Genomic DNA, 18,358 nt, shown 5'->3' on the forward strand with positions numbered 1-18,358 from the left:
ATCCAAAGATTTATCATAAGAATGGGAGCAGTAACTTTCTCAGGTCAGCTTTATTTTAGAAAGCCTTCCCTTTTTTCCAGTATCCAGTATCCAGGAATTAGATTATCTTTATACCCTGTCCATATTGTTGCTCCTTGTTGGCTGTTGATGGGGATGTGTGCACGCCCACGTGCACACACAGGCATGGACATAGCTACACACACGTCTATGTGTACAGACCTGCGTAAATATGCAAGAGGCGATCCCAGTGAGAATTATGAAAGGAGATAACGCATCCGATCACTGCTGGAAAACAGGCTGTGGATAAGACTTGGGTTTATGTAGTTCAGCATAGACTTGGCAGTTGGTAATGTTAATAAAAATCGAATAAACCAGTATACATGGGATATACTGACTATATTGCAATTGTATGTTGATGTAACTGTTGTATGAGACCTGCCAGCTCAGAGGTTTGGCATAGTTTCCCCTGAAGGGAAAAGAAATTCCTATTGTCAACCAGCCTTCAAAGTAGCAGATCTGGAGAAAGAAATAAGGATCTTGGTCTAGGGTGAGGGGAGAAGTCTCCCTCTTGGTTCCTCCTGTGATTTATGTCCTGCAGAGATAAGCCCCTCTGAACTATTCCCATTGAGGTGAGTTCAGCTGGCCCCAAAGCTAAACAGGTACTAGGAGAGACCAACTAAGCCAAGATTTAGACAGCAGAAAACCCTATGGAGGCTGCATTACTTTTCAATTGCTGCTGTAACAGGTCCCCCAAAACTTAGTGAATCACAACAACACAGATGTATTATCTTACAGTTAAGTAGGTCAGTCTGACACGGGTCTCTTTAGGCTAAAGTCCAGTCTCGGCAGGGCTGTGTCCCTCTCTGGAGGCTCTAGGGGAAAATCCTTTGCTTTGCATTTTCTAGCTTTTAGAGGCCTCCTGTATCCCCTGGCTCACGGTCCTTTTCCTCCATCTCCAAACTACATTAAGTATCTTGAGGAACACCCACTAAACATTTAATATAATGGGTAAAGAAAACCTGAACCACTCTTGAGAGAAATAAAATTAGACGTGTCTGTTCTGCTTTCTCTTTATTCCACAAATACATGGTATTTTCCTCAGAGGATAGCAAGATACCTTTACTGATGTCGCAGTGCCATCCAGTCTTCATGTGGGCTCCCAGATATGACAGGTATTACTGTTGTTTGCCTAATCCTGGTTTTTGTTAAGTATTAAATAGCAACATGGGAGTAAAAACCAATTTTGAATATATTCTTATGAAAATGATCATTTTCTAAAGTAGGTTAAATGCAGAGGGTGCCAAAAAAATGTGTACACATTTTAAGAAAGGAAAAAACTGTATTAAAATTATAATACTCAATATATATATACCAGTAACAGAAGAGGAATACAAGTCATGTGTATACAGTTTTTTGGCACCCCGGTATAAGACAGATAATTTAACAGGCCATGCTCTCCATGAAGTTATTATGAAAAAGATTTCTTTTCTCATACATGCATTAGATATTATGATCAGAAAACATTAGACTATCACAGAAAAACAGCTGACCTCAAATGCAATGTACATAACATAAGGATGAATTTAAAACAAGATTACCAGTGGTTTGAACATGTATCTAGGACTATAGAAACATGCTACCCTGACAATGGTTAAACTAACAAAACGCATAATCTTTCTGGGGCTCAGTTGATTCATTGTGAAATGCAGAGTGAAAGAAAGGCATTCCGGACAGTTGGAAAAGCAAGTGTCAAGGTCCTGAATGGTGGAATATCACTCTGGATACTGTATATGAAAGGGCTTGAAGGTATAGCCAGAAGCCAGCAGTTAGCAAGCTCTTCCTGTGGTCAGCAAAAGAGTTGAGAACTACTTGAATTAGTGATGGCTTATAAAGGTAGAGAGGTATCAGAGACGCAGTGATACATTCTGAAAGGATAACCCACGAGGCATCATGATGGATTGAAATTTAGGATGACAGGGATCGGGGAATCAAGGACCATTTGCAGGATTCGCTTTCACTGAGTGAACAGATGATGGCACCACTTATTGGTCTAGGGAAAACTGGAAGAGACTATCTCTATGAAGGTATTTGTTCAAACGATCATTTTCTGGAGGAACGTAAGATACAAAACATTGCATGAGAATTTCAGATAGTTTATATTCAAATACGGTTTATGTTAAAATTGCATCTGAAACAAACTTTCATGTTGAGGCAATAAACGGATAAAATATTTTATTGCAGATAGTTCTAAAACTTCATTTCTTCATTTTACTCATGTTTATAGCTGTTTAAATTACCAACCTAAAGTGGCTTAAAAGACTGATGTACTACAAAAATCCCTGATCCATGCCTTTGATATCAATGCAGACATGGGAAAAACAAACACCCTGAACTCATCCATGTGGTTAGAGGACAAATTAAATCATCTTTTAAATAGTCCCAGGAAGGTCTCAGTCATTGAAAAGCAGAAGGCTAATAAAACAACTGAATTATACTCTGAGTTTTATAAGGAGATGTCCTCCCTTATATATTTTATTGGCAATATATGTTATCTTTATAGAGAAGCAGCTTTCCTATAGCTCTCAAAAAGGTTAACAACCCAAGGCTTATTATAGGCCAATTTCTCTTGTAAATGTTGACTTAAAATAGTTTAAAGAGCTTTTCCTCTTGTTAGAGGTGATTGATTGCACTGGGTTTAACTTTTTAAAATACACTGCTCAAACCTATGCGTGTCTGTGTGTGTGCACATGTGTGCATTTACAATGACTTTTGCTCAAGTTGGCTTATCCATCAGTCCTAATGAACAGCTTTAAATGTGAGAGGAAAAAATCCAGAACTTTTCATTAGAAATCCCATATTTTGTGATTTCTAATAAGAAAAACAAAACAATGACTAAACCACCTTATTCAAAATGGTGAAGGACTTTATTATTTAAGAAATCGATGCACTGTGAAAAGAGTAAGGAAATAGAATAGCAGGTTAGGTAGGTTCCTGCTCCAAAATCACCTTTACTATTTATAGATTTATGCATTTAAGTGCAGTGACTAAAATTAGAGAAGCTGAGTAAGAACAATGGTATTGATCCAGTGGGTTTGCTGTATTTAACACCCCATCTACAAGATTATGAAGCATCCACATTTTCACCTGTCATAAACATCTGGTCATTTATTAGAAGGGGATTCTATTCCCAAACATGTTTCATAGTTTTAAAAATATTCTACCACATGTTAATTAATTTATGGGGATTAGATCACATTCCGCTGTGTATAACAGTTACCTAGTGTGTACTTGCTTGTTGGCTTATACTGAATTGTCAATTCCTTGGAAGATTCTGCATCTTTTTCTTTTTGATGCCTTTGGTGTAGCACTCTTTCATACATTAAGTCCACCCACTGGCAAAAAAGAAAAAAAATCCAAGTCTATCCAGCCACCTTCCCAATATTTGAAGTCTACAAAGTCATTTTTTTTTATTTTTTAAATTAATCTATATGCATTCAACACAGTAAAATGCACTTATATTAGCTAAACTAGCTTTGCTCTATAATAATGAAGAAATTGGCTTAGATAAGTAGCCAACGTGTAGGGTCTGACAATAAATTCTAATTTTAAAAGTTTCCATTCCTTCTGTAAGACTAAAGTTCTCAGAATTATTAGGCTTATTCAAATAGTGCCTCTTGATCTATCTGAGGGAAAGATGACTTTACACAAATAAGAACAGTCTTCCAAGCACTGGTTAGCTTTGACTGCCATTTTCCTCACCAGTATATATTAAGATTAAGGAGAAGAAGAATGGGGGAGTTATCCTTTTTTCCTTTCAAATACTTTTTTTCTTTGCTTAGAATATACGTTTCTACTTACAAGAACGCACAGATACTATCACTTAATAGAAAATTTATATCAGATGTTACTGAAATCTTGCTGCAACTAATATTAACATTTTAAATCAGCACATGTATGTGCATAATGAAAATGTAAAGATTAATTCTTATCTCCTCGTTCCTTAATATTCTACATTTTATGCTTTTTGTCTCATTTTTAACATGCACTTCTTATTTTTTGGTGAAAGAAAAATTAGACATACAATAATACATACAATTATTTAATCTTTATACAGGAGCTTATATCTTATTCATTTTGATATGTTTGTTATATTTTAAAATGGGTAGTGTTTATCCCTATTTGTAGCCTTTTCTAACCTGGTTGCTGAACCGAGGTTCTCCAAATACCCAAGTTCTCAATGATTCTTACTCTTCTCGACTAGTCTTTCCCCACCTCCTGCTATCCATGTTCAGACACCCTTCGATTAACCACAACTACAATAATATCACGATCTACCATTTATGTTCTAGGTGATGTGAGATGCATTTATCAAGAGCTTCAACATTTAATCTTGCCTATCAAACAGTACTAATTTTAAATAAATCAAAATAATTCTCAAGAAATCTCAAAAAATCGACGCCTTTACCGGAAGTGTGTGTATTCCACTTAAAATGCTTTCACCTATAGTATCTCTACTAATAGAACATTAATGAAACAGTTTTTCAAATACTTTTCCAAGGTGTTCACTTGCCCAACTGAGTCTATACAGAACCAGGTTCTCACCTGGCTCGGATGATAAATTCCATGCAAAGAAATGTGCCACACAGAAAATCTTAGATATTCAAGCCTAGGTAAAAATTTACATTTTTACTTAGTCCTTAGGATAATAAACCTCTCTCCCTTTTTTTTATTTCTAATGTGTATTTAGAGATTTCAATCTAGATAAGAGATGTTCACAGGACCAGCTGAGGAAATATCTGAAATAATGACATGTTTTGGCACACCTAAGTGACACTTTTGCCATCTTTTTCTATTTCTCGAGTTAACCAAAAGTAGTAGGGAACTTATGCATAAGTGGTTAGTTTTTCCTTTTTCCCTTTGATAACTTTAGTGTAGCTTGGATAGGATCACAAACTTGCAATATTTGTAAACATCCCTCCACTCTGATTATTTAACTCTTCTCTGAGGGCGACATCACAGTAAAAAGACAGAATCCAATTTCTTTCTTAATCTGGCTCCACTTTGTGTGACTTTTGCATTTATGTCCAGCACATTTGGAATCAACTGATTAATGTTCCGCCATTTTAAAAGGTAATTGGGCCTGTAATAAAGAGACTAACTTTTTAATCAATGCAAAGGAAAAAATTCAGGAAACAGGACAGAAATATTCTGTGTTACAATTATTTTCTGTAGTAGTTACTAGCGGGGAATATACAACTCCAACTCACTTGCTGAGTGATGTGGGTGAGTTAAACTCTTCAGTTGGAAATGACTATAGTAACAGTGTCGACTTTTTAGGGCTGTTATGGGAATAAAATGAAATTATACCTGTAAAGTGTTCATTACTGTGCCCAGCTCTTACAAACGTTCAGTAACTATTACACCAGATCACATCAACATTTCTGTACAAATGCTACTCCCGGTTTCAGAAGACAAGTTTTTCTGAGATTTTTGGGAACCAGTTCAACCACGCACATGTTGTTAAATCAAGTTATGGTTGCAGAAGAAAAACTCCTGAGGTTTTCACAAGTGGACCAATTAGTTTCTCACAAATACTACGACAATTATAGGAATAAGGGATTATAATTATGAACCAGCTTTCGGGAAGACTTGTTAAAAATCTTCAGTGTAACTGTGATTCTCTGGGGGGGTGTGGGTGTGTGTGTATAATGTCAGCACTGGGGAATTCGAGATGTAGTCCAAGTCTACAGGGACATATTAAATAATACTCTGGATCTCAAGGATGTCAAAGATTGCCACCCAGAAATCCAGCTGTGACTCCGCAATAGCCCTCGGATAAGGAAACTAGAATGAGGGGGAAAGTCACAGAGAGAACAATAAGATTTAAAATGGGAAATTGTTTAATTTGGGGAGAGTCACCACTAATCCTAGAGGTAGGCAAAGTAATTAGAAGACTAGCTCCGCCTAATTAAGAAAATTCATAGTAATAGAAATGAAAGTAACATTAATTTGGCAATAACTCAGGCCCTTGACGTATGCATACTTCACAGGTATCACTTTATCCTCACAGTAACTATACCAGGTAGATATTATTGATTCTACTTTGCACATGAGCAAAACTGAAGCTGAGAAAGTTTCCCAGTGCCATAAATCTCATTACAGACAAAAATAGGATCTCAACCCAAAGCTAATTGTCTCAATGAATAAAATGTTCAAATCAGGCCTCTAAGCTTGCCTGGGAAAATGACCAGAGAATCTTGTTTTCCCCAAACTATGGAGTTAGAATAGTTACGGAATGTTTGCTGTAGATAGAATGACTCTTAGACTAGTGAGGTGGGGAAGGGGGGTTGTGAAGTAACATGCATGCCTTTATCCTCTGTGACTAGAATGGTATTAAATACTGGTGGGAAATCGAAGCTGCAGCTCTTTGTGTCAAGTGGCCCACGCTGGCCTTGGCGCTGGTCCTCAGCAGCCATATGCACTCCATTTGGATGAGGGGCAAACGTATATATTCTGGTCGCTTTGGGGCCATCCAATGACATCAAGATTCCATGCCAGCGTATCTCCTGCCTTGTATCTTTCTATACAGCTAAGTAAATGTAGTATTCGATTCCATTCTGTGAATATAATGGCCAATGTGAGCCCCTCAAAACTACAGTGATATTCGCAGGCTCTGATGACCGGTATATCCTGTCACTTAAAAGTCATATATTTGGCTGAAATCAAGACTGTTTAACAAAACTAATCCTAAATAAATGGCTTGTGATTAAAGCCAACCTATTTGTGGCATTACTACCGAAGATCATGAAGTTAACTAAAGTCCTTTGCTTCTGTTAAATGGATTTATAGGATCACAAACTTATACTCTGAAAACATTATTTTACTGCCATTTTTAATTCTTTTATTATCCCTTAGTTCTTAAAAATTCCTCTGCAATAAGGGGCTTAACAGCTGTGCCAATGAAAGATTATTTACTGGCTGAAAAAGGGACCTTCAAACCCCTAATGACAGGACACATATTAATTGGGATCAAAGTGAGAGGAAGAGGAAAAATAAATAAAAGGGCAGATTCAGAAACCATCTCTACACACAGGTTGCCCTGGACAACACTTGGGTGGAATCAGTGTGTGAGTGAGAGCACCATTCTGTCACAAACACGTATGTGAAGTAATAAACAGAAGGGATGGAGAGGCAGAGAGATGTGTGACAGGAGATAAAGGAAGTCCCTTAATCCTAAAGAGGATGTTTTGGTAGCCAGTCTAATGTGACAGCTAGTCTATTTCTATTTCATCTCGTGGACAAACCATTTCTCATTAACAACAGGACTGTTAGCAATAAGCAAAGCTCCAGTAATCGAAGATTTGAGCAGAGGCTTAGTCACCTCTAGAAGGAGAAAATGCTGGAGGTCTGAACAAACCCTGGGACAACAGATTCCGGGTTTTATCCTCTGAAAAGGCATACTTCATAGAAACAGCTGTTGTGTTGCAGCTATTTTTACCTTGGCTATAAGATAGTCTCAGCTGATCAGCTTTCAAAAATTGCTTGTGTCAGGCCCCACCTCAAACCAATGAAATGAGAATATCTGCTCCCACCCCCAATGTTTTCATAAAACTCTCCCACGTGATTTTATTGGGCAGTCTCTTGGAAATAACATGGACTGTAAGAAGAGATTAATCTGATTTGATTCCACCTCATGTATGTATTGGCTGTGTAATCTTGGTTTTAGTAAAGCTCTCTAAGCCTCAGTTTTTTTCACCTATAAAATACATTTAAACTGCCCTGGAATTAGTGTGTAAAATAAGATAAAGAACACGAGGTTCCTAGAACATCACTGTCTTAGTTAGATTTTAGCTTTATGCTGCTAAAATGAACTTTGCATATTTGAGTTTGTATCACTGGTGATAAATTAGTAAACTCCTTTTAGGGGAAAACTGTGCTTCAATTTGAGGTAAAAGTTTTATCAGCAATACTGAAAAAATACCTCCCAAGAATGATACTGCAGAACATTGATTATTTCTAAAAAGTAAAAATACTGGGTTTCAACCGCTTTATTAAATTTTAATAATCCACAACATCCCTCAAGCACTTAATAGCTGTTAACAGTTTTCTCATCTCTCAAGCAGATAAAATATGACCCACTAACCCCACAAGTTTGCCATAAGACAATAACTCTAAGAGTATTGTTTATTGTTTTAAAGTGTAATCATAAGACTACTGTAAAGCTTCTGGTCTCTTTTACAAGGATTAAATCCCATTTCATGAATATTAAACTATCATGTTATAAGAATTAAAGGGTATCAACCAAGACTCCAGTTCATTATTATTTTACCCAAATATTATTGTAAACTGATACCATTTTGTCTTATATTTTATATTGCAGCTGTTAAGTGGCCCATGAATTTTTATATAGAGAAATTAATTGGAAAACATAAATACACCCTGATATCTATTTCCCTAGTACTCAATTTTAAAGTTTTTTGATATTCATTTGCCAGTTCTGTGTATCTCCAATAATTTTTTAAAATCAAATACAGTTAATTACATTTTGAAGGCAGTGAAATGAATGATGTCCAAACTGTAAATAATATATTTTACTTTGAAACATTATCATTGATTTAATTAAAACCTCATAGAAATCTTGAAACTATTTGTGCCATTTTATTATTATTTTCTATCATTAAATACTCAAATGCTTTTGATAAATTCTACACCCTTCTGTGATAAATAAGACACACAGATATCAACTATGAAACACTTTAATTATTCAAATGTAGTAATATCTCATTTATTACTTCATAGCTCAGTTTTATTAAAATCAATAGCAAAGGAGCAACAAATTTTTTTTCTAATATATTCTCCTTAACAGTCTAATAAATTCCTAGTGACGATATACCTGGAGAGACCATCTACAAAATATCTATTATATGTCATTCAGCATTGGGACATGGTGAATGCATTTCCCAGCTCTTTAAACAATATATAGATGTCCTGTCAGTCAATTTAATATCACTTACTGTGGCTGTATAGACATAGGGTATTAGGTACATTTCCTCCAATTAAATAAATAACAGTTGGGAAAATATCTTGGTAAAGTAAGTGAAAAGAGATTCCCTGTTATATAGGCAAGGATTACACTAAAATGCTTCTGAACAAATTTGGTATAGCACCTCATCCATAATGCAAATCTTAAAGCACATGTTAGATTATATTTCATTATTTAAATTCCGCAATCCAGTGAGAAACTACATTACTTAACTATACCAATGAATAGTATTCATTTTATTTTAACAAATCAACTCCTGGGGGGGAGAGAGGGGGGGAGAGAGAGAGAGAGAGAGAGAGAGAAAGAAAGAGAGAGACATAGATAGATAGATAGATAGATAGATAGATAGATAGATAGATAGATAAATTGGCTGACTGTTTTCCACAAAGTCAAAATTATAGTAAATTATAAAAGACCATGAAAGATTAGTAGAAAATGCAAAATCATGGTACAAAGCATAAATTCAGGCCATGCACACACACACAGATTCCATCTTTAATGTTTTACAGATCTCCTTGTTGCCTAAGTGGATGAATTTGGGACATTTACATCCAATTATTCCAGTCTTCCATACAACTGAAACGGATCAGCAGAACAAAAAATCAAATTGCTTCAATTTTTTAGTAACTGGTTCAAATTGTCCTGAAAATACTCAGTTTCTATGTTATCTGAACTAAGAATAACACAGAAAACAGGATAGCAAAAGGAGACACCAAATTGTTCTCTCTCTCTCTGTCTGTCTCATGCCTTTGTTAGCTTTTCAGACTACTAGGAAGTATATTAACATATTTTAAAATTTCTGTTGTGACAAGCAATTTAGAAGTTCTCAATCAGGAAACAGGAGACTGCAACAGTAATATCTTAGTGTTAATATAATCGTCTCTATCACAATATTAATATATCTTTAGCCTCATTTTTTATGTTAATAGTTATAAACTATTATTGGTAACCTTTTACTCATGTAAAAATTTTTCATTTATTTATTTTGCTATATCTTACTTTCATGTACAAAGTACTGCCTCATTGTTCCTTAAAGATTTTTTCTATAGTAGCAATGATAAATCTGATGATTTATTAAAATCAAAGTCATCTTTAACTCCAATACATTCAAGTGGCAGTGGATAGTCTAGTTATGAAATGTGTTTGCCCATGAAAAGGGGAAGTGTAAAAAAAGGTTCCGGATAAAACCTAAAAATAGTCAAGGATATTCTAATAAGTATCCTTACTCTAATGATATGCAGGCTAGGAATATGTTAATCACATTTCTCTGGACTTCTGCACTGGCCATCAGTTTTTCTAAAGCCTCAATATGTATTGGTGCTAGTCTCTGTTCTAACCAATGGTGATACTTAAATTATTTAAAATGGTGTTTCCCAAATTCCTTTGCTAAAAGGTTGTGCTGAACATACATTAAGCAAATGAGATGGCAACACTAAATTTACTAATGGATCCCATTCCTTTGCTAAAACAATAATGCCATCTCTAATTTGTTCATTTCAACTGCAATCCCCTGAAGTTCAAAATTAAAGAAATATTTTCATTATTATTACACATAACCCTATAAAATGATGTAATTTGGTTTTAATGATCACATTTTAATCTTTCTTAAGAAAAGAAACCTGGAAAAAGTGGTCTCTTGCTGATGTAACGGGAACATTATTTTGCTATTATTGTGTCTGCATAGGCAGATGATGCTTTCTTTTTCCCCATAGCAGAATAACTAGACTAAGAGCTGTGCTTCCAAGAAACCCAGGATTGTTTTAGACAACAACTGGTAGTATCTCTAAAGACTCTCTGCCAGAGATAATGATATAAATCAAAAACATAAAACAGTGCAAAGGAATATATATTTTGTACAGGTTACTTTGCTATCAAAAAGGTGACAGCCATTTTTATTCACGTACATACTATTAAAATAGCTTTTTAACATGAAAAAAGAACATTTTGCAGTGCAAAGGGTTTGGCTTTGAAGAGTGTGAGGTAGTTACAATAATCATTTCCAGTTGAAATGTTATACTCATGAGGACCATCAATATATTCCAACCTCATTACATTTTCTGAAAACAAAGGTATTCTACAGTGAGTTCTAGAAAAAAAAATCAATCTAAAAGATATAAGTGTATCTGTCCATGAAAGTTTCTAGTTATATACGTTACCAACATTCCTCTAAATTGGCATGGTTTCACTCCTTCCATTTCACTTAGTATAAACTACTTATTAACATTTCTTACTGTTAAGGTTTCAAAATGTGATGCTTGGAACAACAATGGAAGGTAAAAACACCACTTGCTCAAACAATTGAAATCAAACCCCAATAAGAGGCCTTAAAGACATTCTTCTCTGTTATAGCAAATGCTATATACTTGACCTTGAATAGTTTTTTAAAGACTAATAAATTGCACGTATGCTAAGTTTAGTCTGAGACTATTTCAGGAGTGAAACTTTCCAAATGGCAGAGCTAATTCTTGGAAAAGTAGATTCTAAAAACAACTGAAGAGTGATGGAGGGATTAGCCAAGCAGAAAATAGCATCTGTGTCACCATCCTCATGAAGTTAAAATGAAGTGGATTAAAACCAAAGTAATTGGTTTGTAAATGTCATTTTGAGGTAACAAATAATTTCTCACGAGCCCGAATGTTCCTCACATTTGACTCTCATCGTTCATTTTTCATTCTTAAGTTACCCTGGCTAACAAGTAAGGGCATTTCCACATCATACTGCATATCAACATACTACAATGATATGCAAAAGTCATCTAGAACCAGCACAATTTTTCATTCCTTTAAATAGAATATCTTCACTTTGTTATTCACTAGGAAAAGCTGACAAAGCATTCTCTTAATGCAGAAAGTGTGTGGACTGGCAAACAAACCAATTTGTTTGAAACTCAGGGAAGCACGCAATGTATATGAAAACAACAATGCACGTACTATGTATGTCTTATAGGGAAATCGTGAAAGAAAGTCAATCGTCTGATTCACAATAGGATATATTCTGAAGGAGATAAACCTTCTATCTCTATGAGCATAAAGATGCATAAATTACTAAATAATTTTACCCCAGTAATACTTATTTCTGCATATGTTAACATTTAAACACACCAGAAACAGCTCCTGAAATTGCTTACGTTAACGCAACTGCTACTCATTGTAAAAGGCAATTCCACTTAAAAACCAAACCTCAGGTCTCAAAGCACCAGTTAAGACCAAACAAAGCATAACAAAGTTGATATATGCAAGACATAAAAGTCTCCAAATTATATTTCAATGAGTTTTTAATTTATAAATCAACCCAATCAACAAGCATATGTTTAAAATTCTAAAAAGAATTTTTGGCAGGTATTTCTTAATCCAAATGTAACTTAAATCCCCTAATAATAAAGATCTTCCCAAACATAAAGCAAAATGTTTCATTAACCTCCTAAGGGGCATATTAGATATGAAATAAAAATGGCTTTGGAGAATAGCTGACATCGTCATGCATAAGCTAAAGAATCAATATTTGGTTAAATAAATATATGAACTCCTCAAAGGTAATTACCATAAAGGCATGAAAGAAATCCATGAATCTCCCATTAGATACATTGAAGAGAGTGTTCTAAGTCTTCGATTCTATGACTAACAAATCAGTAAAAATCCTTATGATTCAGTTAATTGTGGTTTTTTTAAAATTATCATTGATATCATTGCTTGAAAAACACTAAGCAAGAATTTTTAAATGCATATTTGGGTATTTCCCTAATATACTAGCAGAAACTGATAGATAATCTAAAAACATAATATAGGATTTATGCTGAATCCTCACCTGACAGCTATAAATAAATTTTAATAAACCATGTTAGAAGACAGAACGCTCTTTGAATTGCAAGAGAGTCCATAAAGAGAATAGGGTTTTCCGATCCAAGACTCTATTGGCAAAATGAAACCGTAACCAGTGGTTTGATCTCTATTAATCAGCATGGATTTCATCTTATATTTGGTTGACTTTTAGTTGTCAAGTCTGAGATATTATAATGGTGTTCCTATAGCTTACATGATGTGCAGTTCAACATACACTTTCCATTTAGGAGAACATATGGAATTGTGTATATCAGGCTACTTTATGCTCTAAAATACATCACTTATGTAACTGCCCTTTTCTGATTACAGGCTCATCAACCTACTTCCTGATTATGATGTGGCTGCCTATCTAGGTACCCCCACTTCATTGAACCAAAGGAGGAATTAGAGATCAAAAGCCATTTTATCACTTAATGAGAAAAATATCGATTTTAAACCTACTCTATTTTATGACAGGATAGGGTACACACACGAATAACTACAGCATATATTCCAGATAAGGAACTGACTACCACATGTGGATTTAATGATAAAGAAAAAAACTGTTAACAGGCTTATCCTTCAAAATCCATATACTGCAGCTTTTATTCTCAAGAGTTGGAGTTCATATTTTTATTTTATCCGCCCTCTCTACTTCAATGGAGTATGAGAAAAACATGTAAATCAGCGGTACGCGTCAATGGTGAGGTTACCTTCCGCCATCCTGCAAATCAAGGAAATGTGATTGATACAATTTCCCTTAGAGCTAAACAGGGGCAGGAGGGATGTTCATCATCTACTGAAGCAACAAAGAGAGGTTACAGGCGTCAGTGCTCAGCTATGTATTAGCTAAAGGAGAAGAAACATTTCTAAGGAATTGAATCTGATTCCAACCTCAGAAACGCATTTTCGTTGTTATAATAATTGTCTTCCCAAGGACATGTGCTTACCGAGAGTGATACATTGGTCAATCAGATATGGGTGTTCTCGTTCTTCTGATAGTTAAATATCTCATTTTAAATGACTGAATTTCCATTTTGATTGATATATCATTGTTTTGAATTTCTTTAAAAGTTAATTCTCCCACCCTCACCGCCACCATATGGGTCTGCTAGCAATAAGATGAGGCAATCAAGTTTCTGGGTCTGCAGCACTGACGATCAGATTCTGGTTAATGATAAATTCACCACTGAAAGGCTATCCTCCGACTTAGTTCTGAGCTTATCCTGATGGGACCTATCACCACCACTCGAGGATCTCATTTGGAATTGATTCAATATTCCAGAGACCAGTGAATTATATAACCCTTTCCAAATATCAGCTGGTATCATATCGCAGGTATCAATCCCACTGACACTGCTCCTCCATCTTCTGTTTTTAGAGAGTGGTAAAGCCTCAAGAAAGCGAGACTAGAGTCTGCAGTTTCAAAGAGAGTCGCAAACAAACAAACTGGCTCATAGGCCAAAAGAAAAGCAGAGGTCAGCAATCATTATCCCTCTAATCCATGTGTCTGGGCTATGACTACGAAGCACCAGAGAGAAGGATGAAATTTATTTAACTGTAATATAGTAAAAATATAAATATAGTGCTGCCTGTCAACTAAAGAAGTAGAAAATGAATAACTATCCAATGGAGGACTTCCCCCAGAGTGACAAATTATAACAGACGCAGTGCCAGGAATAGATTTCCTGATTTAAACAGTAAACCACGTTGCCTTGTATGGAGTATGTGAATGAAATTGGAAAGAGTGGCTAATTAATTACAGCTAATTAGTCCATCAAATCTCTTGGTAGAGTAAGCAAAACATGAACTTTTTATAATTATTTGGAATCAATGTACTCTAAAAGTAGTATGCCCCATTCATAAGGCATATACATTGTAAAGGCATTGATTTTTTCCCCCAAAGTTTTACAGTTCAATTTTAGATATTGGTATTTGGAGAATTAAAATCACATAGGACAATTCATAATATATTGGAAGAAAACAGAACATTTTAAACACATCTAAAATATGAAAAAAACATATAATGCATGGTTTCTACTTTGTGCTTAGTTTGTGAAAATGTTAAGTTGATGACAATAAACATTAAACTATACTAAAAACAGTGGTAGTCCAGAGATGTACCAACCTTCAGGATCCAGCAGTTTCTCTATGCCTAACTGACATTGGGCGATGTTGAATGCATGTTCCAGTCTTCGTGTGGCTGACTGCTGGCAAACCACACTATTCCAATCAAACAGGTCTGGCCTGAAATACACACACATAAAGACAAATATAAATCAATTTAGAACGTTTCATAAAATTCACTTCAGTTCTGATTTCTGATTGCCCATAATCCTTAAGAGTCGAGTGTTACTCTTCATTACCCCTCAATGAGGTTTCTCATTTAAATAATGCCCAATTTTAATTGAAAACCCTGAAGAACACAAAGGAGAATTTATCTATTAGGTTGGTGCAAAAGTAATTGCAGTTTACAAGTTAAGAACAATTACAAAACCGCAATTACTTTTGCACCAACCTAATACCTTATCCAAGCAACAAAAATGTGTTAATCAATCTCATGGATTTGCCAGTAACTTCCAATTTTATAAACCTCTTTCCTGAATCCCAGATTCTAAATTCATCTGCTTACCCTGTATGTCCACTTAGACTCATCACAAGACTCAAGTGTCCAAAACTGAACTTCTGCTATTCATCCCCATCACACTCCCCCAAACCCACTTACTTCTCTTGCACTTCTCCTTCCCTCAATAACTAATCACAAGTTCAAACTGGCAGGTGCTCAGATAAGAAACCTAGGAATAGACTTTGATGACTCTTGCACTGTCGTGCAACACTTACTTGGAAATATATCCAGAATTTGACCACTTCTAGTTGTCCTGCTGCCATCACCCTAATCCAAAACAATCATTTTATTTTGTATGGATTGCTGCATTAGCCTTCTAACTGCTCCCCTACTCCCACCCTTGCCCTTGTTAATCTAGTCTTAGCAGAGCAGCCATAGTGATCTGTTAAAATGTTTCACCCTAACCTTCTCAGATCCCTGCTATCTAGGGAGTAAAATTCGTTTTTTAAAACATTTTTATCTTTTTTATTACAGTTGACATTATTATTTTATGTTAGTTTCAGGTGTACAGCATAGTGGTTAGACATTTATATAATTTATGCAGTGATCCCCCTGATTATCTAGCACCCACCTGGCGCTATACACAGTTGTTACAACATTATTGACTATCTTCCCTACTCTGTACTTCATATCCCCATGGCTATCCTGTAATTACCAATTTGTACTTAATCCCTTCACCTTTTTCACCCAGCCCCTAACCCCCCTCCCATGTGGCAACCATCAGTTTGTTCTCTGTATCTGACTCTGTAAAATTCAGATTTAACTGTGACCTACAAGGCCCTCCATGGTCTTGCTCCGTATGAACTCCTTGATTTTATTTCTTGCTTCTCTCCTCATGTTTCTCAAACAGGCTAGGTAGTTTCCTGCATTTGCTGTTCCCTCTGCCTGGAATTCTCTTCCCCCAAACATCAACATGGCTCACACTGCCACATCCTTTGGGTCTTTATTCAAAAGTCACACTATTGGTGAGTCTTTCCCTGCACCTCCCCCAAATTGTGCACTTCCAACTCAAACCTACATATACTCATTTCCTTTCCCTCTTAACTGCTTTATATTTTTCTCATTAGCACTTAGTACTATTTAACATTTTATGTATTTTTATTGTCCTTGCCTATTTATCTATATCCCACAGTGCAATTTAGGATACAGAATATATATAATTTTCTGTATAATAAAATATATTGCCAATTTTGTTTACTTCTAGAAACCCAGTCTGACACATAGTAGGGGCTCGATAAATATTTGTTCACTACAGCAGAGAACGGATGAGAACATACCACGTGAATATCATTTTACTCAATAATAGAGAAAACATCAAAAAGTGTAAGAGGCATTTCTTATCCTATAAGGATTTTAAATCTAATGAGGAAAAAAAATGCATATGTTGTAAGTAAAAACACATTTTAAATGTGAAAAATACAGATAATAAGATATAAGGTTTTCTAAAACCTAAAGAGGTCAAGAAAGTTTTTTTGAATCTTAAGGGAGTTTCAAATGGTGGTTTGGTTTTAGATTTAAGAAAAGTATTTGAGAATGAATTCTAAGTTGAGTAGATATTAAAGAAAAAAATTATTAGGGAAGATAGAAGCAAAAGGTCCTCAGTCAGTCATGACCTCACAGGCCTAGCTTCATTGGGAGATTTCTAGTATCAACTGGTGTGAGATATGGTTAGGAGAGGGGATTGGGATGGCTTTGTGAAAGGCCTTGGCTGTTAAGGAAATACGATTTATGCAAACGACACTGGAAATCATTAGTTAAGTGGTTCTTCACCTTTTTTGGATCACAGATACCTTTGAGAATCTGATGAGTACTATGAAATGTCTACCCGAACAAATCCCTGTCCATATCTTTACATAGAATTTACACAGAATTTTAGGACATTTGGGTCTGTCCGTAGATTCCCCTTAACAACTCATGCTCTGCAAGGGAAGAAGTGACAAAGATGGGCTTAGCTGTTTTTCCTAAAAGCTAATTCAAAATGAAGGTACAGTTTTATTGCTCATTTGACTCTCATTTCCTTTGATTTTCTTACTCCTAGACTGATTAATTCACCAGAATTTGGTGCACTTCTTAGGAAATCTAATCTTTCCTATATACTCCAAGTTACCCAAAACAACTAATAACCTTTTAGGAACCTAAAATATGTATAATTTCAGAGCTGCCTCTAGTAGTGGAAAGACTATAAAAAAATAAAAATTAAATTCTAGACTATCTAGGGAAACCTGACCTTCACTATGCAACATCTGACCCATCTTTATTTCTTCATTTCTCAGTAATGGGTACAAAGAAAAACATTTAGGTGGGAGAGTATGGGAAACTAGTTTTCTCACCTACAGGACAGTAACCGAGGTTAAATGAGTATGATGGAAAATAGAATTTCTTCTGCACTCTAAACTTTTACTCTTCATCCCCTTCGCCTTTACCTTGGCTAGGAACTAATCACCTGGGTGAGGAGTTATCGAAGTCTTGTAATCTATTTGAGCTTCAGTGTTTTCATTTTAAAAAAAAGGAATTGTACTGAATGGCCATTGAGGTCTCTATCAGCATTCAAATTACTCTAATTGTCTTACATCGTTAAAATTCATCATTAATTAACATTTGAAATAACTATGATTTTTCCAATGAATAAAGAATTGTAAAACTAACCTACTGTAGAGGAAAGCCACATACCATCTCATGTTATCTAGACCACAACTCAAAAATAAGGATGTTTAACCAAGGATCACCAGTCTTTTGAGGAAACCAACATACTGAATGAGACAATATAGGCTAGTAGATAAGCAAGTCCTCCATAAATTCAAATCCTGACTCCACCACATATTAGCCAAATTGTCTTAGGTAAATCACATAACCTCTATGTGCCTCAGTTTT

General features: G+C 35.3%; 1 protein-coding gene across 8 annotated transcripts in view; it reads right to left on the minus strand.

Annotated features, from left to right (window-relative positions):
• The window catches only part of DMD (dystrophin), a 2,122,179-nt gene that overhangs the window by 1,587,712 nt on the left and 516,109 nt on the right, over positions 1 to 18,358 (minus strand). For all 8 annotated transcript variants that reach the window (XM_074323910.2, XM_074323908.2, XM_074323912.2 and 5 more), the window contains exon 7: positions 14,990 to 15,108. In XM_074323910.2, the coding sequence (XP_074180011.2) occupies positions 14,990 to 15,108 (119 nt within the window). The remainder of the gene's footprint in view (positions 1 to 14,989; positions 15,109 to 18,358) is intronic.

The sequence above is a fragment of the Rhinolophus sinicus genome, chromosome 18 (genome assembly GCF_057876585.1).
Source record: "Rhinolophus sinicus isolate RSI-liver-muscle chromosome 18, RSI-T2T, whole genome shotgun sequence".
Classification (NCBI taxonomy): domain Eukaryota; kingdom Metazoa; phylum Chordata; class Mammalia; order Chiroptera; family Rhinolophidae; genus Rhinolophus; species Rhinolophus sinicus.